General features: G+C 37.1%; 4 protein-coding genes across 4 annotated transcripts; 1 reads left to right on the top strand and 3 right to left on the bottom strand.

Annotated features, from left to right (window-relative positions):
- Window positions 1-1,169: 1,169 nt before the first annotated feature.
- Window positions 1,170-2,360, bottom strand: LOC118490389 ((R)-mandelonitrile lyase 1-like). Its single transcript, XM_035988000.1, has 2 exons — window positions 2,252-2,360; window positions 1,170-2,134 (listed from the first exon to the last, which is right to left on the bottom strand). Exons 1-2 carry the CDS (start codon window positions 2,358-2,360, stop codon window positions 1,260-1,262), a joined length of 984 nt encoding a protein of 327 aa, XP_035843893.1. The 3' UTR covers window positions 1,170-1,259.
- A 1,164-nt stretch (window positions 2,361-3,524) lies between these two features.
- Window positions 3,525-4,424, bottom strand: LOC110886886 ((R)-mandelonitrile lyase-like). Its single transcript, XM_022134762.2, has 2 exons — window positions 4,286-4,424; window positions 3,525-4,192 (listed from the first exon to the last, which is right to left on the bottom strand). The coding sequence occupies exons 1-2, from the start codon at window positions 4,389-4,391 to the stop codon at window positions 3,525-3,527; spliced, it is 774 nt and encodes a 257-aa protein (XP_021990454.2). The 5' UTR covers window positions 4,392-4,424.
- Window positions 4,425-8,446: 4,022 nt separating this feature from the next.
- LOC110883718 (adenylate kinase 4) lies at window positions 8,447-8,999 on the bottom strand. The gene is made up of 3 exons (XM_022131380.2): window positions 8,901-8,999; window positions 8,689-8,808; window positions 8,447-8,590 (listed from the first exon to the last, which is right to left on the bottom strand). The coding sequence occupies exons 1-3, from the start codon at window positions 8,964-8,966 to the stop codon at window positions 8,447-8,449; spliced, it is 330 nt and encodes a 109-aa protein (XP_021987072.1). The 5' UTR covers window positions 8,967-8,999.
- Window positions 9,000-9,898: 899 nt separating this feature from the next.
- Window positions 9,899-10,573, top strand: LOC110883570. The gene has a single exon (XM_022131289.1). The coding sequence runs from the start codon at window positions 9,899-9,901 to the stop codon at window positions 10,571-10,573; it is 675 nt and encodes a 224-aa protein (XP_021986981.1).
- The last annotated feature ends 12,825 nt before the right edge of the window (window positions 10,574-23,398 follow it).

Raw genomic sequence — 23,398 nt, 5'->3', positions numbered from 1 at the left:
AGCCAATTTTAATGATAAGTTCGCTCAAGTTAGGTTAGCACGTTGGTAGATGGAACCTTCAAGAATTTCTTTCATTTAGTAGGTCACGATTTATCAATTTACTGGAAATAAAGATGGACAACCTTTGAATTCAACACAATTTCTATAATGACCTGGAAAATATTTAAAAATCATGTTGACCATCAAGGGAAGATGATACAAATACTTGCTTCGGGCTTCAATAGTTTGGGCTGACCCAATACATAAAGTCTAACACATACGTGACCCAAATATAAAACACTTAGCACAACAATGATTGACACGGTCACACTGATGAACGAAGAATAACGAGGATCGGAATTACAAGACTAACCTTGGAAGTTCGGGTTGCCACAAACGATCCAGGAGCTCAAGTTCATGCAAGCTGATGATGCTGATGAACTTAAGGAATCAAGAGATCTGATCAAGAGAATTGTAAGAGACAGCTACAGATCTTGGGATGTTAGAGTGAAGATAAAGCCAGGTCGAGATCCTGGAAATGAAGAGAGAAGAGAGAGATTGAGGATGCTTTACATTGTTAGAGACTTCAAAAGAGGTCGAGAAGACTGATAAATATTGAAGATTGAAGACTCGACACACCGAAGACTTCGTCAACATCCGAGGGGGAGTAATTTCGCACGAAATTACTTGATAATTTCGCACGAAATAGGACAAGTAATAACGAGAAAACATGTCAAGAGGTTAATTTCGCACGAAATAGGACAAGTAATTTCGCACGAAATTACTTGATAATTTCGCACGAAATCTAGTTTCGTGTTAAACCTGATTTCGCTTGTGTAGGTTCGTGCGAAATTACCCGGTCTATAAATAGCCTTGATTTCATTTCATTTGTAACTTTCCGGCTTGAGTACCGAACTGCTGCCGAAGTGTCGTCTCGCTGTAAAACATTGTCAAATCAATCAAAAGACAGTTTAAAGTGTATATCTAGCTGAATTGACTTAATACGACTGTTTCCGCCTTTCGTATTGAGCAAAAACTCTTCTGGTCGATTCGTTCAGGTCAGAAATCGATCCTACATATCTAAAATTTAGTTTGTTCTAACTTTTTTAAGTGAACGATTTGTTAGAATTTTCCATTAAATGAAATTTTCTAATAATAAACTTATTCAACACAAGGGGTTCAATCTATTATTTAAACTAATCTTATTAGTTAACGTGATATTATTAAAAGGCGGAAGTAAGACATAAATGACACATGAGATACAATACATTAGATGTATTCTAAGAACGGATTGCTGCTCTCTCTTCAAGCATTTTCACACCAATATACCGGCCCAACATCATAATGGTTGCCTGAGGATTTGTTCCCGGTGAGTTAAAAAATGTTGAAGCATCGACGACTCGTAAAGAATCAACCCCGATGACTTTCAGATGGCTATCAACCACCTTGTTAGGCAAGCATCCACCATGCATATGCCAATATGTGGACAAAGTGTCACGACAGAAACTCGCAGTGGTCTCATAGTCAGATGACTCCTCAGGTAACGGCAACCCAATAAATTTGAAATCTTGTCCACCGAACTTGTACTCTTCCATGGTTGGAGTAGCCAACAGTTTTCTAATAACTTCCACAGCGTTCCAGCATTGATTTATGTCTTCGGTGTGATTGTAGTAATTAAAGCGGACGCTTGGGCTAACCGTTACATTGGAAGCAGATAAGAGATGTAATGAACCTTTTGATTTAGGCCTAGTAATCTTTCCACCAATTATCTGCACACTTGAGTTAAAAAGTGCCACTGAACCCACAAAAGGTATGATACTCGTGAGAGGTGTGTTTGGGGGGACTGAAAACGACTCAATGTATGGTCCACTTTCAGTAATCCCAACCACACGGAGGCCTAAATCTGTTATTGAATCTCGAAGCAAGATATTTACCCCAGTTCGTGGATTATCAGCCATGAACTGCCCGATGAAAGGATGCTCCCGAACAACAGGAATATTCAAGGATGAAAGGTACGAAGTTGGCCCGAGTCCACTTAGCAGCAAAAGTTGTGGACTTCCAATGGCTCCGGCACTCAAAATTACCTCTCCATCCGTTCTTACATGAACTTCGTGATATTTTCCGTTTGAATCGTGGTATACAACTCCAACCGCAGCTATGCAAGAAAACAATACAAATAGCTATCAAATGCGGATGAATTTTCAAACTAAAATCACAAATTAAAATTATCTTTTTTATGCTTTTCTCAACAACCTAATGATTTTCAGCATACATATTGGTTGAGAATTGATAGAAAAGTTAGCAGCCTTTTTATGATCCCAACAAGTTAGATACGGAGAAATATGGCTATAAAAGACCCAACGATACCAAGCTTCAATCATTTGTCTTTTAGTTTAAAATGTGTAAATATCAAATTGACATAATTTACGCATCTACTTATATTTATAACACCCCATGTAATGGTTTGGGTTGTATTTGTTTGGTTAAAACTACCTACTCCTCAAAGTATTAATAATTGTGAAGACTTATTTGTGCTGATCGTATCATATGATGGAAGGTTTGGAAGAAAACAGTGAGATTCGTCTTTCTAACAAATTTATGGCACATTTGGCAGGCGAGGAACAAAAAATCGTTCAAGGATTATAACATCAATTTCAACAAAACGGTGGAGGACATAGTGTCGAGCTCATTTTGATGGATAAAAAGTAGATCTAAAGTAAAAGGCTTAGTGTGGGAAAGGTAGCGAGATTTTAATGTTAGAGATGTGATCATGAAAAGGTTCTACTGTTTCATTTTTTTTTTTTTTGTGCCTTGGGTTTGCCAGCTATGCTAGACCTATTCTATATATCATGAATCTTTCACCGTTAAAAAATGTAATGGTCTGGGTATTAGATTTATCACAATTATTCTTCAGAATTTTCTAATCTTATATGGAATATTAGATTTTAATAATTACAACTATTAGCTGTTAGCCGCTAACAGTTTAAACTTAAAAAATAACCATCAGGGGTCCAAGCTATTAACATATTGGCCTCCAATAGACCTTGACAAACAGAACCCTAACACCATTAGTCTTCGATCACTGGAAAAAAGTTTTTAGCCGGAAAACTCAACATTTTCGTCCCAAACTTTTTCGTAACCTTATTACGGACCTCTAAGAACTTCTCCTAGTAAAGGCCCCAATTATTGAAGTTGTCAGAAAACTTCTTTTTAGCCAGAAAACTCAACATTTTTGTCCAAGACTTCTTTGTAAACTTTGATCGGATCTTTAGAAACCTTTTTCTGGCCAATAACGATTTTCCGGCGACCGGAGACTAACAGCGTTAGTGTTCTGTTAGTTAGGGTCCATTGGTGGCCAATATGTCAATAGTTGGGACTGTCCGTGTTTATTTTGTTGAAGTTGGGACCGTTGGCGGCCAATGACGAATAGTTGGATTGTTAAAATCCAATATTCCATCTTCTATTGTTCTGCTTTGTGTCAATATCAATTATATGAAAAACAATGTTGGTTTCAACAACACAACTAGATCATGAAGCTAGAATGGTTAATTACCTAAAGGGTTGAAGGTGGAGAAGATCACCCGGTCGACCATCGCATGAACCAACACATCCAAATTTTCCGGGTTGGCATTGTTCAGAAGCTCAACCGCCCCATGTCGTATCCCCGAATCATTGAATGTTGAACCACCAATCTTGGTTCCTTGAACGTGGTCAAAGGTGAACCCACTATCAGGAACAACTCCTGATTCGAGTAACCCATTAAATAAAGAAGTTTGAAACCTATTTAAACGTGCTGGATGAGTAACAATACTATTTTCTACCCACTCGTAGGCTCTTTCAACAGCTCTCATATCCCATTCGATACCTGCGTTATCGTAAGAGTAATCATCGGCTCTCGAATAAAATCCTCCATTTATCATGCTACCACCCCCCAAAATCCTCGCCCTTACGATCTGTAAACCATCTTCCGAAATAAAAGTTTGAGCCGGTGAATCATTATCGTTTGCAGCTAAGAGAGTCTGAAAGAAATTACTTTCATATAAAACACTCTTGTTCAAACTACTGCCCCTCTCAAGTAGCAGGACAGAATATGATTCAGATAAAGTGGCAGCTAATGGGCAACCAGCAGTCCCTCCACCGATAATGATGTAATCGTAAGCTTTCGCCGGAGAGAAATCAGTGGCTTCGTATGTAAAACGAAGGTAACCTGAATCTGCATAACATACATACATGGTTTGAGTGATCTATACAAGCATATATCTAGAGATTCTATGTATGTGAGAATGAATGAGATAGTGATTCTTGCCTGGAGGAGAATCGTGGTGAAAAGAGCAATTTACTTGTTGCAGCCGAATGCGCAACAGGAGACAAAAGAGAAAAATGTTATGAAATATTGTTTGAAAGTTCATCATTATGGTATCGCAGAACAAGATATATTAGCAGTCTTTTAGGTGACCTGAGGCTATAAGGTAACGAAGGACTGGTATTTTTTTACAACTCTTGTTGTTACGAAAGTAGGGAGAATAATTACACACATTTATTGGTGAGGAGTATGTAGGTCTAATCGGATTGTTTATGGGTCATGGGTTAACGGGTTAGCAGAAGTTTACCGGTTAGTAGATTATGTGTCGGTTTGTTTATTTAGGCCACACGTTTTATTATGATCAATTCCAGGTTTAGGGTTGAGTATGATAAGGGGTGTTGCTTTTTACGGTAACTCATTTTCAATCACGTCTTTTTTTAGCTTCTTTTACCCAAACAACAATTACGTAAGGGGAAGATATACGCAAAAATTCATCATAATAATTTCAAGAAACATTTGATCCTACGTTTATTATAATTATAATAATTTCAAGAAACATTTGATCCTACGTTTATTATAATTATAATAATTTCAAGAAACATTTGATCCTACGTTTATTATAAAGATTAGGATCCTGCGTTTATCATAATTTGTAAAGTACCATACGCTTTTAAAGGTATCATATCAAAATTTATCGTAATAATTTCAAGAAACATTAGGATCCTACGTTTGTTATAACTAACGTACCATATCAAACTGTGTAAGTGATGTGTCACCCAATAAGGTTCAGGGTTTCAGTCCGTATTGAATATTGGTTAGAAGTAGATTAGTGTGTTTGTGTTGGACGTTCTAAATTAAAACCCTCTAAGTATACTTAGGCATTGGATCAAATAAAAACACTTATGTTTGTAAATATAAGAACTAATACATAATTTACAAGTGTCACTCAATAAAAATTAGTTTAGGGGTAATTTAGCCCTTTTGACCCTATTTATTTATAACTAATTAATAATAATTATTAAGATATTCCTAAAATCATGCAAGTTTAATTCAAATTAAAATTTGAATTTAATTTGAATTTTTTAACATATGTAACTCTCCATGATCCAACCAACATGTATGAACCACCACACAAAAAAATAAAATAAAATAAAAATACAATCAGCACTACACTATATAATTAGCATAACATCCTTAAACGTTCACCATTGTCAGCACATTGTTCTCCATTATCAACATAAACGACATTAGCACAACATCCTCAATCGTTCTCCATTATCAGCACATCTGATGTGCTGATTATATCCACCTTTGGTATTTGTTTGTATTTTATTTTAATTAACACATAATCAGCACACAACCGTGTACTATTTTAGCACATGAACAAACAACTCATCTATCCCACATCTATGATAATTAACACCTTACCAACATTAAACCCATCAGAAAAACACCTTACAGACAACCAAAAATTCCCAATATATCAAACATTAAAAAACCTTATGGTAATTAACTGCTTATCAACACAAAACCCACAATCTGACCCAACATAAAAACCCTCAAACATTATACACCGGTACAAAAACACATTATAGAAGATTTTACCTACCAAATATGTAGTGATGATGCTGATTGGTGATTATCGTTGGACGTTTGCTTCGAGGCTGAATGCGCAATAGCTTCTCAGCTTGTTCGTATACAATATGTTGTTCGTCTTCGAGGCTGATTGCACAACGGGGTTTTATATGAAATTGAACTTTATTGCTCAAAGGGGATTAATGTGGGTGGGTTGTTTTGATAATGATTCTCATAAGAATTACACAACAAAATAAGAATACACGTGTATATTTAAAATCAACAGAATACATTTTTTATACTAGCACATTCCACTAAATAACTAGCACAATTATAAAACAAATTTTTGTAACTTTTTTAAAAATCACTTTTATAAAAAAAAAAAAAAGATATAGCAATATAATACTCATATTAAAGAAAAAAAAAGGTAGGGCAATATGGTACTCATATTAAAGATAAAAAAATTGATTTTATGGCATAATTTTCTTTTAAATAATGAAGTATATAAAAGTTATTTTAGTTTAAAAACCTTGTTGAAATCAGTATGGAAAATGACTAAATGACTAAAATACCATAAATAAAAGATCTTATTATTTAATATAAATTAGCGGTTTTACGAAATTAACCCTAACTTGGTACTACTAATTATTAATTATAAGGGATTTATTTGTAATCAATAGCAACCCTTGATTTAAACTATCAATGGCTCAAATTTGTTCTTAAGGTTCTTATAATTAGCACCGGTTGTAAAGAATCTCAACTCGAGTATACCTATTCAACTCCTATTCACCTATTGATCAAGCTGGTCTGACATGTTTAAACCAGAATTGGTTAAGTCCGTATTGAGCCTGGTCAATTCACTTCTCTACTAACTCCTTTCTACAACATGGGAGTAAGAATCTGTGTTGTGAAAAAAAATTATTAAGGAAAAGGTGATGTTCAAGGAAAAGAAAAAAGAAAGATAAGAGAGGAAATAATCCTTAGGTAAAGAGTTTATTAATGTTTTGTTAGACTAATGTACTGGTTTTGATTAAAATGATTTTAGTTAAAATGGTTTGTTAGAGTGTCACATAAAAGTGCGAGGTAGGCATGTAGCCTTTAAGTAAACGATCTTTTCATAAGGGTGTAATGTTTTTAACTAAACACCAATAATTTACAATCAAGTAGTCATTGTTTTTTTATTAATTTAAATATATTATAGACAAAACAAATACATAACGTAAGAATTTAATGTTCTAGGAAGTCTAATAGGTTTAATGAAGGGGTATGCTAGATTCTGATCCGTATGAACTTTATTTATAACGATGTCTCTCCGTTCCAGTATATCTATAAGATAGTTGAACTTACTAACTATGTGATTCGTGTTGTGGTGTGACCTTGGTTCCTTTGCCTAAGCTAAGGCACCAACGTTTTTGCACAATATCTTGATGGGTTTATGTAGGCCAGGCACCACATCGAGATCAACAATGAACATCTTGTTCCAAGTAGCCTCCTTTGCAGCATCCAATGTCGCTAAGTATTTTGATTCAGCTGAGCTGTGGACTGAGCAGCTGTGGACTGAGCAACTGATGCATGTGAATTAATAGTAGTTAATTTAATAACTTTTAGGACGATTAAGTGGGTTAATTTAATAAATTTCGGACACGGTTACCTAGTTTTAAATTTGTACTATATACACCATGGGCAGAGAACCCATCCTATATAGTATAGCTTAGATAAGAAAACAAGTAGCGTTCAAATATACATTTCCCCTACTCAACCTTTCATTATTATCTTACCCAATTTAATTTACAAATAACTTTTTAGACTAAATAGTAATATATGGTATGTTGGATAAGTCTAATAATATATATATAAGCAAAAGTGCACTTTTTTTTAATTCCAAATTACACCCAACATTTTTTTTACATTGTTAAAAAATATATTTGTAAGAGAATTATTTTGGTTTACTCTTTATTTGCATGAAAAAATTTACCCAATTCAAACAAAGGAAGGAAAAGCGTGCAAAAATCTGAAGAACTACTAAAAATTTATCCTGACAAGCCCCATGTCTCGCCAGACATGTGCTGTGTCTCGAACTTTGAAGACAGCCAGAAGACCGCCAATCAATTTCTAGATAAAAATAGTGACACACTGTGTCCCCAAGAGACGACCCATGCCCAAGCACTAAGGCTAGAGGGTATGGTGATGGTCCTCAAAGGGAGGATGATCCGCCACGTAGGCGCCACATCATAGTCCTCCCAAGGATGGTCCATCCCACAAAACTAGAGGGTATGGGAGGATGGTCCTAGATGATCCTACCCCACCAATTTTATATTTTTTATTTTTTTAATCTCTATGCACTATGTACAAGTAGTAATGCCTAATGTACAAATCACTAAAGCTGCATCAATCTTTATTTTGAAATTCAAACAGTACAAGTAGTAATGCCAAAAAAAAGGTATGTTTATGCTATGCGCCCTTTGCACCTGGAGTGCGCATTACGCCTTTGATAGCTATGATATTTATGCTGCATGAGAAGCCTAAAATTCTGCAGATGTCGTGCTATTTGATGTTACATTTCAACAAAACCACTATTAATCTCTTACTCTACGTAGTTAAAGGCGCGCGCCTAGGCGAGACGCAGCAAAACCGCCTTGAGTGCACTGAACCAGAAAAAACCCAGCCAAAAGTGGTTGCAAAGTTGAGCACTTTGTCAACTTTTACCCCTCTCCTTGCAAGCATCTCATCAAGCTGCATAAACATAGAATTATATATTTTTTTTTAAATCAACATAAAGAGATTTGATACAGAAAATTAAACGATCATCTTGATGTCGAAAAAGAAAATACCTTTTCTGCCTGGACAACTGTTCCCGGAAATCCGTCAAGAATGAAGCCTTTTTGACATGAAGGCTTCTTCAGTGCTTCATCAATTATTCCAACAACTAAGTCATCAGAAACAAGTTGTCCCTAGAGAACGACACAAACAGAATAGGAACTACGTAAAAATAGTGTTTTTAAATATATAATACGCATGCGTAGTGCATACGGAAAAAGTTTACATTGTCCATAGCTTCTTTTGCTTTGATTCCGAGAGGAGTTTTAGCAGCAACAGCGGCTCGTAGCATATCACCAGTAGCCAAGTGGCACAAACAGTACTCATTTTCACAAAAAATACGATGCATAAACATTCACAAAAAATACGATGCATAAACATTTTCACTCCAATGCTTCAGAGAGTCCAAAGATAATTTAAATAATAATTCAAACGAGTTTTAAGTCCGTAACTTTAAAAATTACCAAACTTCACAATAACAATTCTTTCGTCACAGTTCCAAAACGTGTTCAGTTGTTCACTGATCACGTCTAGAGAGAGTGATTAACATGATAACAGCTTGTAACTATAGCACTCGGCTTTAAATTTCAAATAAAACCCCATAGTGGTTGCAAAAATCCCAAAAAAGAACATCATACTTGGAAGAAAAGAAGATCTTATCCCCAATTCATGAAACCGATATTGATTCCTTTACTAAAGTTAAAGCCAAGTACAGTGATTCTTTTTTCCCTTCATATAAAAGTAAAAAAACTATGTGCAAAACCTACAAAAATTAAATCACTCTTTCATATCAGCCAAAAACACATCTTTTTGTTAACTGCTTAGTTATCATGTTAAATAAGATTAAAAATAAATTGCACTCAAATAACTACCAAAAAAAGCAAGCCAAACGAAACACCAATTTTCCTCAAACAATGCTAATCTTATTAGATAGTAAACTTAATTATCTTAGTTTATTATGTATTCTAGGATAAATTAAACTTATAATTATGCGTGTATGTAAGAATATTAAGGAAGGGTTACGTCGGTTGGCAGACACCGTTTCATAATGACGGTTACTCCCGCCAATTATAACCGTTCATCATGTATATAAGTGAGACCTCCTGTAACAATGGAGATCACCAAGATATTCTCAATACAATATCCATTTTCATATTTCTCTTTACGTATACATTACATTCATATCAACCACACACGAACTCGGATATGATGTCGATTACGATGATGGCTTCCGCTAACACGTGGTATCAGAGCGCATGGTTAGAAAACGAAGAATTAGGATCAGAATTAAGTGATCCTGGGAAGATACGGATGAAGAAGATGGAAAACAAACACGGGAAGAGGCGAGAAACAAATAGCGACTCCGATTATATGAGTCCCCGATTACGCGCGATTGCAATCTTGAAACAAGAGATTGCAATAATGGAATTGCAATATGAAATTGCATTAATGGAATACGAATCGGGACGTCACGAAGATAATGAAGATGCAGGCGAAGTAATGACACGGAAAGAGGAAGACGATTCCGAAAGGAATGTTTTGGCCTGTAAAGATGTTCAAAAACTGAACGGTAAGATGCAGGAAGACAGGGACGGTTATTACAATAGAGAAGGCGACAAGGATACGGAATCAAGAGAGAAATCGGAAATTAACCGAAAGCATCACAAGAGAAAACAAAAGGATGATGAAGATGCAAAGGAAACAGGGAATGATCATAAAGAAGAAGAGGAAGAGAACACAGGGGATAACCGGTCACCGACACCGGTTATGAAAAAAATAGACAAGAATCATAATGGATTGTTCTTCATAGATGATACGAAAATTCATGATACAAAGAGAAGGAAAATTAAAAAAGAATATTTGATCAAAAGAAGGAAATTGGTAGTCTCTGTTTTTTGATAGAAATGAAACAGTGAAACAAGAAAAAGAAATGAGAAGAACAGTGGCACATATTAGCGACAAGCGAAGAAAAGATATTACGACAGAAACAGGACTTTTAGCGGCGGATGAAAAGATACTAGCAACAACAGATTGGAAATTAAGCGATCCCGATATCGAAAATTTCAGAACTACCTTACTCGGCATCACAAAACAATTCATGGTAGATTCATGGACGCATTATGATAAATTCAAAGAGAAGGCATTTTATCATCGACGAAGACGAGACGAGTCATTACGGATAGTAGTCAAAGACATGGGTTATGATTATGGTGATGGTGAGTTAATGAGAATAATGTATGCTATGTATTTAGATGTTCTCGTGTATTATTACAAGTTCGACACAACCCAGCAGAATGTTCTTGAAAGAAGAACAGTAAATAGTGGTGAACCCATTAACCGAAGTCGGATTTACTCCGAGAAACAAGATATAGTTGCAGAACAGAGAGAAAGAGAAATGAGCGATGGCTGCATTCCGAAAGAAGAAGGAGAGCATTACGCGTTATTTGCTAAAAATGACTGGCATGAAATGAAGAGGCTGCAGAAAAGGAGACGTTTCAATTTCAAACAAGCAGCAAAAGCTTTGGACGAAGCCAACAAAAGCGTGCTCAAGAACTCTCTTAAACCGAATTAAGTTTAGGGGAGTGTATTAGATAGTAAACTTAATTATCTTAGTTTATTATGTATTCTAGGATAAATTAAACTTATAATTATGCGTGTATGTAAGAATATTAGGGAAGGGTTACGCCGGTTGGCAGACACCGTTTCATAATGACGGTTACTCCCGCCAATTATAACCGTTCATCATGTATATAAGTGAGACCTCCTGTAACAATGGAGATCACCAAGATATTCTCAATACAATATCCATTTTCATATTTCTCTGTATGTATACATTACATTCATATCAAACACACACGAACTCGGATATGATGTCGATTACGATGATGGCTTCCGCTAACAAATCTGTTACATAATTCAAATCAATAAACTCCAAGCAAAAGTCTATATTTCATACTTTAATAGGAATTGGGAGAGATGGTGTGATTTTAACATTAGGAATGTAAGTGTGTAACACTTGCTATGCAGTCAATAGCATGTTATAGCGGTGCCAATGACAATCATATTTTCCTCATCATCGCCATTCAATTAAAGTACTAAACAGAATTCAAACACAAATCTTAGTACCATACTCAACTTAAATCTCTGTTTTCGGATCAGAAACAAACAATTAAGCTTCATTACGCTCGATTCATCTTCAAAAACAGAAACTACAGCACAACATGTAACCCTAACTTGTGTTTTCTAACCAGAATCAGTTCATTACTGCACAAAATCAGTTCATTACTGCAATGAATCAACCTAAATCGAGATCTAACAGGACATCAATAGAATCAAAATCTTCACAAAATATCTAAAAACACTAACAGATACACAACTACAGTAGATAATCTCAACAAAATTAATTGCAGAAGCAAATGAAGAACAATTAAAGCTTGAATAAACACATACCGGATCGGTAGTTGATCGGAAACGGAAGTAGGGCACGGAGGTGTAGATGAGAGTTCCGATTGAGCTACAGAAGGTGATGATGATAGGGACTGAACACGACCGGTGATGAAACACATACCGGAGATTGGTGAAACCCTAACCTTTTTGTCCTTTTGTGAGCGTCTCAAACGTCCTTACCCCGACGTTGGCGACGCGGAAGGAAGGGCGACGGAGGGCCAGGAATGGAGAGGTGAACGGCGACGAATGGAGGACGATGCTGGACGGTCCCCATACCGTCCAGCCTAAAAGACGAAACAAAATCTGGAACGTCTTCCAAATTCTAGGCAACTGGCTATAGTCAGTTACTGATTACCAAACAAGGCCGTGTCCCCAAAACACACCCCGTGTCTAAGCCCCCAGTAGCCTATAGATAGAGCTCTCTAGCCTCCATTTTCACTTACTAAGTTCTTTTCTTTTCTCCATAACACACTTTTCTTCGGCCTACTATCTCTAATCATTAAATTCATTAAGAAATGCTAAAGAATCATTAGTGTATTAAACCTTTTAATGATTAATATAACCTTTTTAAATTTGGTGAAAAATATTTCCATGACCATTCTTGGCTAAGTTTCTTGTGGATGTTTGGGGGAAACATACCCCTTGATGGGGAGTTAACTAAAGTGAGTCATGTATTAACAAGGTGTATGTGTGTGTGTGTTTTAATGACCTTAGATAATGAGATGTTTAATGTAAGTGAGTGGAATATTAGTGTAACCATTAACTTAGGTCATTAGTTTTTCGACATATCCATTCAAATCTATCAATAATCGTATGTCTCCGTTAAGTTGGGACATTTATGTTTTTAATGTCTATCAAGAGTCAAAACATGTTGACACCAAATGGGATTAAAAGTTTTAGAATGGGACTATAGATTGGTAAGCTCTTGCCAAAGTGTTACTATAAGATTAAAGCGTGGATGACTTATTTTTTATAAAAGTAACTACCTTTGGGAATTAACGCCTCACTAAAGAAACCATAGTCACAAGTAATTTAAATACCATAAACTATTTTCTAAACTAATAATTAACCACAATAGTATATACTTTCCCAGCTGATTGGGCAACATCGTTGTGGTTTGATCCGTCCATCATGGCGCTTCCCTGGTGATTCAAAGAAATATGGTCGAGCGTGTGAGGGTCGCTAAAAAGAACAACACCGTTTTATTTATTAACAAACACAACTTCTCGTCTGATAATCAGGCCCTTGTTATCCATAGTAAGGTTTAGTTAACAAAGCATCAAGAGATACATATATCTCAAACACCCATTTTCTTATTATTGATCACAAACCTTTTATTTTTCTCTTTATTTTATTGTTGAGCCATTTTTAACCATTTACTTTTGGCTTGACTAGACGTTGACGAAGACTCAGTACTAAAAGCCATTGTATCCTTGGACGACCTCGGTATGTTACCATCACTATATCACGCTAACGATGGGTGCATTTGCCTAACGTGAAGTGTTGTGTGATCGTATTTTTTATATAAATATTAAACCTTGAACAAATGTATAAAATGGATAAAAATATACCACTTTTTATATACACAACACAGCACACCAAGTTTTGACGCTGTTGCAAGGGACACAGTTTTTGGCAAAAGTCCAAGCTAATGACCTGTCTATTATTCTTTATATCCTTTTCAAAAATCTAAAAATGACAAAAAGTGAGTTTTCTCTAAAACTTTTCATATGGCACTCGTTATATGATCTATGGATTACACACCGAAAAAAACTGTTACGTCTTCACCGATCTCCCAATTTCTAAAAATGAAGAACCTCAATATCCTTATTTCCTGAAGTAGAGAACGTTATTCAAGGCCTTAACGCCTTGGAAAAAAATGTTGAAATGTTTGCAGCTGAAGATGTGAAACTAAAGGCAAGATCAAGGATAGAACAAAAAGCAAGGCTCGAACCAACTTCAGAAGAAATTAACTCTCGGTGCCACAACCAGTAAATTCAGCACACATAATGAAGACGCCCAACTTTTCGTCCTTTATATCGGATTGCAATGGATACCCTATAACTTTAATAATTATAGTCACAATCCTTTATTTATCAAACCCATTACACCCTAAGTCCTGTTCATTAACGGGTGTTAGATTTTCCAGTTAAATCAGGTCATGTGCAAAGCACATGAAAGTACTTTTATAATTTGACCTATTTATACATACAAAAAAATAAATCAAGAACTCTCCCTCTATCTCTCTCAACTCTCTCTCTCTCTCTATCTCTCTCTCTCTCTCTCTCAACACAATTTCTCTCTCAACTCATCTTCAACAACATAAGAAAGTTTCTGATCAGAATATTGTTATTGAGCATCACCGCCCCCATCCACCCCACGCCCTTGCCGGATCTGTAGCCACAACCCCCTTCGTTTAAAAGTCACACCACTCAATCTGACCCCCACCACCTGTCAATCTACAACCACCCCCACCGCCGGATCTAAAACCACCACCACCGCTGGACCTACAACCACCACCACATCTCTTTTTAGAGAGGAAATTTGGAGGGGACGAACATAATCATAAGTTGGTGGTTGTGAAGATGAACAGAGAAGTTATTTTTTCTCTCTGTTGTTATTATAATGGCATACAGATATTGAACAATAAAAAACACTGTACATAAAAGTTCAGATCAAAAGAAAGAAATAGGTATTCCAAATTGGTTTTAGTTTCTAATTAAAGACGTACCACTATCTCTTTAAAAATTTTCTCTCTCTAAAAAATTCACCACCGCCGGCCACTGGTAACCCCCATTATGGCGGAACGTTGGATGAACCTGGGAATTTGAAAGTGGATCTTCAGGTTGGAGGTTGGGGGATTCAGAGGGGAGATGAGATGGGATGGGAGGTGGAAGGAGGGTGAACCAAAGGAAGTGGGTTCGTAGGTGGGCACCGGAGGTTGGGGTGATGGTGGTAGTTGTCCTTGCCGCTGTGGCTGTGCCACCAAGGGTGGCAGCTAGCCATTTTCTAGAGAGAAGGACATGAGAGAGAAGAGAAAGAAAGGGGATAAGGTTTTTGGTTGTGTGGCTATGAAGATGAAAGGAAAAAGAATACATATTTTAAATATAATAGGTGAAATTACTAACTCACGCTCATGTGAAAGGCACATGCCAAATTTAACTGAAAAAATTTAACCTGCTTAGGGCTGAAGGACCTAGGGTGTAATGGGTTTTACAAATAAAGGACTGTAGGATCGTTTCTGACCCGAACGAGTCGTTCAGAAGAGTTTTTGCTCGATATGAGAGGCTGAAACAAACGTATCAAGTTGATTCAGCTTGCAGTTCACTTTAAATGTCTTTCTGATTGATATAACAATGATTTACAGCGAGTTGACACTTCGGCATCAGTTTGGCACTAAAACTGGAAAGTTACAAATGACAAGGCACACCTAGTATATATAGGGCTAGCTATTTTGTACGGAATAGCTCACACGAAATCAACTTCACACGAAATAGCTATTTCGTGCGAAATCAACAGTTGATTTCGTGTGAAATGACACATTGTCATTTCGTGCGAAATACCCTCCAAAGACATATTTGATAATTTTCTCGTACGACGTGCCCTGATCTATCTATTCTAATACAAGACTCGATACAAGACGAACTCAACAGACATATGCACCAACAGACTCCCCCTTGGATGTTGACGAAGTCTTCAGCGTCGAGTCTTCAATCTTCAGTCTTTATCAGTCTTCTCGAACTCTCTCGAAGTATCTGACAATGTAAACATCCTCAATCTCTGTCTTCTTTTCGTCTCCAGGATCTCGACCTGGCTCTTACCTTACTCTAATTCTCTTGATCATATTTCTTGATTCCTTAAGTTCATCAGCATCATCAGCACCAGGATTATAACCTGGCTCTTTACAACTTCAGACTCTCATTTGCTAGCAGACTCCCCATTAAGTTGTGCTTGGGATCGTAGTCTGGCTTTCACAGGTTCAGGATCGAAACCTGGCTCTGTCTAAACACAGAATCCTCAGGAATCGAAACCTGGCTTACCTGCACATCCTCTACCTCAAAAATAAATTTCACACATTTATAATTTGACAAATTTATATACCATATACAGGTATCAAACAATATGATTTAACAATTTTAACCTCTGATGAACCACTTGTAGAAATAATATTTTTCTTTTCAAAACAATTTTTCATCTCAAACAAATTCTCCCAAACCTTTTGTTCATCATGTTTAGCACTTGTAATTTTGAAAATCAGCTTTTCAACATCAGTTGTCGAAAATAAGATGAAATAAAATCTTTTTGAATTTTTCAAAATTTATGCTAAAACACACTAAAATCTTTTTGGATTTTTGTTTGAAAAACAGTAAAAAAATATTTACATACAATATTTTTGTGAGTTTGTGTAAGAGGATCATATCAGTTTATGAGACAAAACACTAACACCGTTACGCTTTAAACATTTTAAGTTCTGAACAATTCACCTAGATTGTCAGTATAGTATACTGATCCACTTAAATTTTCACACAAAGTTTAACTGTTTCGAGATACGAGATTAATGTTTTAATGACTTAAACTTATTCGCGTGTCCCACCTCAGAATATACTCCCGTATCCAGACCTCTATATTCAGTCTTACAGGTGAATGTACACTAATGATATCTGTAAACAGGTAAATACGAGACCATGAGAGCTCAGGTTAGAACTTCCGTTCAGACAAAGAGACGATGGCTCGTCTTTTAGGTGTGTCCCGTTTGGGGATCTTTTCTTCAACAGCACATGATTAGCATTTTTCAATGTTTCGTCATTTTTTGTACTGAGGGTGGGCTTTAAGATTAAAGCTTATGCAAAGTATTATACGAGGACTAGGCTATTGCTCCCGCAAAATCAGAAGTCCAGGTATAATACCCCAGATATCACCACGCACGAAGACCTAGTATGTCATAAATAGAAAATCTTTCAAACAAGATTTCGGGGGTTACCCATATATCCGAGAGATGTTCCCTACGATATAAGTAAGTATTTGATATTTATGTTTATATCTCGAAAACAATCTACTGAATGTATAAAAACCTACTGGCATATCCACAGTGAGATTGTTTATCACATTTGACTTTCCAATTCTTTAGCGTGTTGTGATAGTCCAATGATGTACTATCATTTCCTTTTTTTCTCAACAAAACTCTTTTTTTTTTTCATTTTATCATGTTTTTGATGATTTTCAAATTTTCTAATGTTTTTGGATTTTCTGAAATTTCTTACTCACCCTAAAATTCAAAACCATTTAAAGAAAATTTGACAAACTGATTTGAATTGCTTAAATTCGCCATCCACTTGGCATAAACAATCAGAACTTCCCCTGACAACAAACTATTTTCCCATTATGATTTCAAAACACTTAAGTTTGTTTTAATCAAAATGGTTTTTCCAGAAAATAAGTTTTGTTGATTTTACCACTTGTAGGATTGGGGATATACTCATCACATTGTTTAATCAACCATTTTGAATGATAGTTAAATCAAGTTCAATTTAATGACCTTGATTAACCACTTGTAAGAACAAACCCTCTTGTCAACCACTTGTAGGTTTGTTAACCACTATACCCCTTGTAAAGACAAGATATGACAATTTAAAAAAAAACCACTTGTAGATCGAAATATCACATAGGTGAATTTCTCAAGAAAGATGCCGATTCCTACTCCCCAATTACCAACCTGGGAGTTCCGGCAAGTCAGTTTTTTTTCAGTTAAGAATATTCTCCCAAGCCTGACAGTCCTTGGGAGATTCCGAGTTATCAACACTCGGTTTCTTTCCTTTCATTTTCTTCTTATAAAATTCTTTTACCCCTTTGGCTTTCCCATCAATCATTTTTCCAAAAATATGTTGCACTTTGGGGTTAAAAACTTTTTCAACATCAAATTCTTTCTTTTCAGAAAAGAATTGATTTGAAATCTCAACTTTGCCAACTTTTTGTTTAAAATTTTCAGCCCTCAATGGGGGAGAATTTGCATCATCCATTGGCTGTACTGAGTTTTCACCTTTTGATTTAACATGTGGCTCATCTGACTTTGTGGAATCAGATTCATTGCCAGAAGATAGCTCCTCTGGTTTTGTCGAATCAGAATCATCGCTAGAACTATCATCATATCTTTTAACAACCCATTTTTCATTGTCAAAATTTGCTTTTCTCTTGTAAAATCTTTTTGAACATTCACCAACCTCAAATTTTGAGTTTTTGAAAACTATAGAAGATTTGGTTGGTGGTTCATTTTCAACCATCTTATCTTTCATTTCAAGAGACACTCCCTGTTTTGATTGTATTGCCTTTGGATAGTTCCTGGCAATATGACCAATTGTTTTGCATTGAAAACAGTTTCTCATTTCTTTCTTTTGAACAGCTTCATTCTTCATTCAATCTTGCTTCTTCGCAAGGAATTCTTTGTTAGATTGCTTCCAGAATGAGCTTTTCTCTTCTTCTTCCGAACTTGCTCCTGAAACAAATACAGTTTTTGGTTTATAAGTTTTTTCATTTTTATGATTTTCAGGTGGTATAAAACCTAATCCCTTCTTTTTGAAATTACCGTTATGGTTTGGTTTCTTTCGATAACCTGAACCAGAACTGTAACTTTTTTTCTTGTTTTCTCTTTGTTGTACTCTTGATGTGTATTTTTTAGGTTTATTAGAAAGATTTACATCTTTTATTTTAGAAATATTAATTTCTGTTAATTTGAAAACCTTTTTGATCATTTCAGTTTTGACACCTCTTATTGGAAATTCCTCATCAGAATATAATTTGTCTGAATCATTCAAAGTATATGCCACTTTGAATGTTTCATCATTCAAATTAGATTTTGATAATGATGTGTGTAAAATGCAACATATAAATCACATCAATTAAGGCATAAAACTAACCCTTTTTGAGTACTAATGTTGGAAAAATAGTGTTTTTGTCTTCCTTTTGCATTTTCAGGATTAAATGAGCTCAAAATCACAAAAGAAGCAAAAAGACAACTAATTCTAGCATAAATACAAGAAAAGGAACAAAAGTAGACTGCTCGGACCCTCAACGGCACCTCCCAAGGCAAAGGAGAAGAAACAGAGTCTGAACACGCCCCGTGTCCAGCGAACACGGGGGCGTGCCCAGGAAGCAGCAGAAAAGACAAACCAGTAGAAGCTTCCATTGCCCACCACGGGGCCGTGTCCAGCGGGCACGGGGGCGTGGTGAAAGTACAGCAGGCGCATTAATTGTAATTCGCAATTACAATTAATGAAGAGAGAGAATGTCAGACGGGCACGGGGCCGTGTCCAGCCTTCTGTTCAGCCTATAAATAGAGGAGCTTGGCTTCATTCTCTCTCATCCCTTGGCACACCACCTCTCTCACACTTCATCCACCACCCACCACGACCACAACACCATCATCCACCACCATCATCCATTGTCCATCGTAGAGTGTGTGAGTCGTCTCGGGATCCAAGATTGATTGTAAGAGTTCTTGACAATCAAGGCCATGTTTGCCTAAGTCTCTTACATCACTTGGTGAAGACAAGTGTTTAGTATAATACTTTTTATTCTTAATCTTTTGCACTTTTTATTTGGTTTTGTATTAATGACTTTAATAACTAGTTACTTATGTTGAAGGTGATCTTTCCTTATCGTTTGTCCGTGGTGTCTTGGCATTATTTTACTGTCTATATAAAATAAAAGATTTTCACCATTCATATCTCCACGGTCTATATGGAGGTATGTTGGCTACCTGGTCGGGGGTTAAGGGAACGGTTTGGTAAGGGTCTTGCCCTTGTTCAGCGTTTAGAGGTCCTGCTTGGGACCTGGGTCAATTTTAGTAGGATCTCCTTCAATGCCCATAGGTATTGGATGGCGGGGATCCAAACTCTTTGACCCCCTCATAAGTTAACTACTATTAATACTATAACCCGGCTATTTAGGACTGTATCCCTGCTGACTCAGACTACTTAGCCGAGGGTAACGTCACCGCCAAAAGCGGGGCCTACCACAATTTGCGTTAATAACTTAATTCATTATCTTTCAATAATCCGACCCTTTAGGATTGTATCCTTGCTGACTCAAACTACTGGGTTGAGGGTAACGTCGCCTTCAAAAGAGGGGCCTACTACAATAACTAAGATAATCTCTTAAACAAGTGCAAAAGTGCGAAAATAATCAAAGGTTATACTAATACACGTGTCGGATCCAAGTGATTCATCTTGTCTATCTGTTTTTATTTTTATTTTTCAGCATTTAGTTAGTTTTTATTTTTCTTAGTTTAAAACATTTTTCTAACTTTTTGATTTGATTAGACGTTGAGGATAAACCGGTATTAAAAGCTCTTGTGTCCTTGGACGACCTCGGTATCTTACCAACACTATACTACGTCCACGATGGGTGCACTTGCCCATATGTGTGTTTAGTGTTAGTAAATATCGTGTTTTATAAATTTAAAACTTGGCTAAAAGTGTAAAAAAGGGGCTTAAATATACTTCTAAATTATATTACACTACACACGCATCAAGTTTTTGGCGCCGTTGCCGGGGACACAAGGATTTTAAGAAAGTTAGGAATCAACGGCCTAATCATATTTTTATTTTTCTTTAATTTTTTAGGATTTTTTCTTAGATTTTTAGCTTCTGCAGAGCTCAACACGGGGCCGTGCCCGCTGAACACGCCCCGTGCTCAATCATTGGAACTGGCAATCCTGTTTTAAGTCAGACAGTAGGCTGAACACGGGGCCGTGTCCACTCAACACGCCCCCGTGTCCAAGATTCAGTTGCTGAAAACAGAACCGTTAGATCCCGGCGGTTGGTAATTTCTGACACAAACATGAGTGATAGTAATTCTTTTTACTTTCGGCACTCTTATGGTTTGTGGTGTCGATTATGTGGAGGCGAACATGAGGAATTAAAATGTTATTTTCTCAACTATAGGCCCCACTATATAGACCCACCGATTCCTTGTAACTTTAAGAGGGGCGAAAGTAAAAATAAGCACTATTTCTCCCTCGAATGCGCCCAGCCAGATATTCTAGGAGAAATGCTCCTTGACGAGTTATTTCAACTAGAAGAACTACTTCTCAATTGGTCAAAAGAACTTAGGAAGGATTTTATAGATCCATCCCAAGATGATGACCATGAGGAAATGTTGGAACCGCATTCCGACAACCTCGTTGCTCCCGAAAATACCTTCATACCTAGAAAAGACGTGGACGATAGTCGTCCCTGTGCCGATTGTGCCGTGAAGGACTCCCCATCGACTTCGTTCGGTGCATACATAGACCTGAGCGATTCGGCGTACACCTTCTTTAACGAGAGCCCGGAAAAGGGTTGGACTTGTCCACCTAGAATGAAAATAGGAATTACCCTCACCGATAACCTCTTGCGTTCTCGTCTTAGTATAGGACAATTAAGGTATCTTAGGCACTATGGGGTTGTTCCAACAAGTCAAGAGCCACCCGATATAAATTAACTCCTTAGTAAGAGACAAAACTCCATAAAACAGCCTGCCGACACGGGGCCGTGCCCGGTCAACACGCCCCCGTGTTCACTCAGAAGATTCTCTGCTGATTCTGTCAGAATACGGACAAAATGTGTCAGGATTTTCTCTGCACACGGGGCCGTGTCCAGCGGACACAGGGCCGTGTCCAGTGTGCTGTCGTTTTCTTTAAATGCAGCCTGAATCCTGCTCATTTTTTACCACTTCACCAAGCAGAGATTCCTGGGATCTTCACATATACCATCCTAGGTAAGTGCTAAAAGAAGATTCCTAAGGACCATCTTGTCTTTTCCACTTTTGTTCATTTCTCCTTCTTCCAAAAATTTTTCAAACATTACCTCCATGGAAGCTTGGAAACCCATGATTCCAACCTTCTATGAAAGGTTTGTAGGAGTTTTTGCCACGGATTCTTGTCTAAAGTTAGTTCTATAACTTTGTTTTAAATTATTTGAGCTTAAAACACAATAAAAGTGTATTAAAATAATTTAAAAACCTGGAATCGTTAGACAAAAATCCTGCAGACAGCTGAACACGAGGCCGTGCTCACTGAGCACGGGGCCGTGTTCGAGGTACTGTTTTGCAAAAGTATCAGTTATCTTCGGCTTATTTCGCATAAAATGGCCAGCAGAAACAGCGGAACATCTTCAAGAAATAACCGAAATGGAAGGAGATCGTCCACGGCGGAGGATTCCCTAGTAAACTACGTTTACGCTTTGAGGGAAGCCATAGACGAAATGACGGGGGTAGAAGAAGCATTGGTGGACCGTATTAATCATCTGACGGTAGGTTTGGAGGGCTGCCTGCGAGAAGTAAACCTCCTGCACCAAAGGTTAAACCTTCTCGCTTCCCCGCCTTTGGTTCCGGTGATAACCCAAAGGGCGTGGAATGTAGTACCCGAGGTCATCATTCCAGCCGAATGGCACGCCATGCACCAAGTACCTCAACCAAGGGTGGTGCAAGGAGTCCCGGTGAGCGTTCCTCCTCGAGACACCGAAGAGAATGAAGCTACCTTCTACCTCCCAAGGGAGATAGAAGAATGGCTTGGAATAACAACCGAGGAGCCATCGGCTAGAGAGTGTTACTACATCGGGAAGCTATTCCCAAAATTTTCCTAAATAAGTAGAACCCTTATGATAACCTCATGTATCCCCTAGTTTTTTAGCTAACTTAATGTAATATCTATCTATGATTCGCAATGATATGATGGTTTTTAAGATTGATGGTTGTTTTGAAAATAAAACACACTCATGGTGGTAATGGATGAAAAAGGGAACGAAAAAAATGGAACCATGCACGAAGAACAGAGCAACCCGACAAAAATCTCCATCACAGAAGGCTCAACACGGGCCGTGCCCAACCAACACGGCCCCGTGCTGAGCCCCCTGCAGAAAATCACCCAGTTCAGGTAACTGGACACGGGCCGTGTTCGGCGGACACGCCCCCGTGTCCAGGCTTCTGTTCCAATTCTCTAATTTTTGTTACTGGCACTTGACCACGGGGCCGTGCCCGGTCAACACGGGGCCGTGTCCAGGATGCCAGTAACATAAATCTTTGCTTTTAAACCCACTTTTACACATTCTAATCAACCAAAAACATTATTTTTGGACACATTGAGGACAATGTGTAATTTAAGTGTGGGGGGATGATAAAACCTTGAATTTTGCAAATCCTAAACACAAGCCTTACACAAAACTCTATTGGAACCGCTAAACACCCCAAATTTTTTTTTCAAAAAACTTTTTCATTTTTTTTTTATTTACTTGTCTTAGTTTA

This window comes from Helianthus annuus, chromosome 3 (assembly GCF_002127325.2).
Source record: "Helianthus annuus cultivar XRQ/B chromosome 3, HanXRQr2.0-SUNRISE, whole genome shotgun sequence".
In the NCBI taxonomy this organism is placed as follows: Eukaryota; Viridiplantae; Streptophyta; class Magnoliopsida; order Asterales; family Asteraceae; genus Helianthus; species Helianthus annuus.
Note: the sequence above shows the minus strand (reverse complement) of the source record. Positions and strands in the feature narration are given on the sequence as shown.

Bases quoted from the DNA above. Each gene is read 5' to 3' on its own strand.
- LOC110886886 (XM_022134762.2), bottom strand. From the start codon at position 4,391: ATGATGAACTTTCAAACAATATTTCATAACATTTTTCTCTTTTGTCTC. The intron at 4,193-4,285 runs GCAAGAATCACT...TATGTTATGCAG, and splicing joins TCACCACGATTCTCCTCCAG to ATTCAGGTTACCTTCGTTTT.
- LOC110883570 (XM_022131289.1), top strand. From the start codon at position 9,899: ATGGCTTCCGCTAACACGTGGTATCAGAGCGCATGGTTAGAAAACGAA.
- LOC118490389 (XM_035988000.1), bottom strand. From the start codon at position 2,360: ATGATTGAAGCTTGGTATCGTTGGGTCTTTTATAGCCATATTTCTCCG. The intron at 2,135-2,251 runs GTATGCTGAAAA...TTTCTTGCATAG, and splicing joins TATCAATTCTCAACCAATAT to CTGCGGTTGGAGTTGTATAC.
- LOC110883718 (XM_022131380.2), bottom strand. From the start codon at position 8,966: ATGCTACGAGCCGCTGTTGCTGCTAAAACTCCTCTCGGAATCAAAGCA. The intron at 8,809-8,900 runs GTAAACTTTTTC...GTCGTTCTCTAG, and splicing joins CAAAAGAAGCTATGGACAAT to GGACAACTTGTTTCTGATGA. The intron at 8,591-8,688 runs GTATTTTCTTTT...ATGTTTATGCAG, and splicing joins CAGTTGTCCAGGCAGAAAAG to CTTGATGAGATGCTTGCAAG.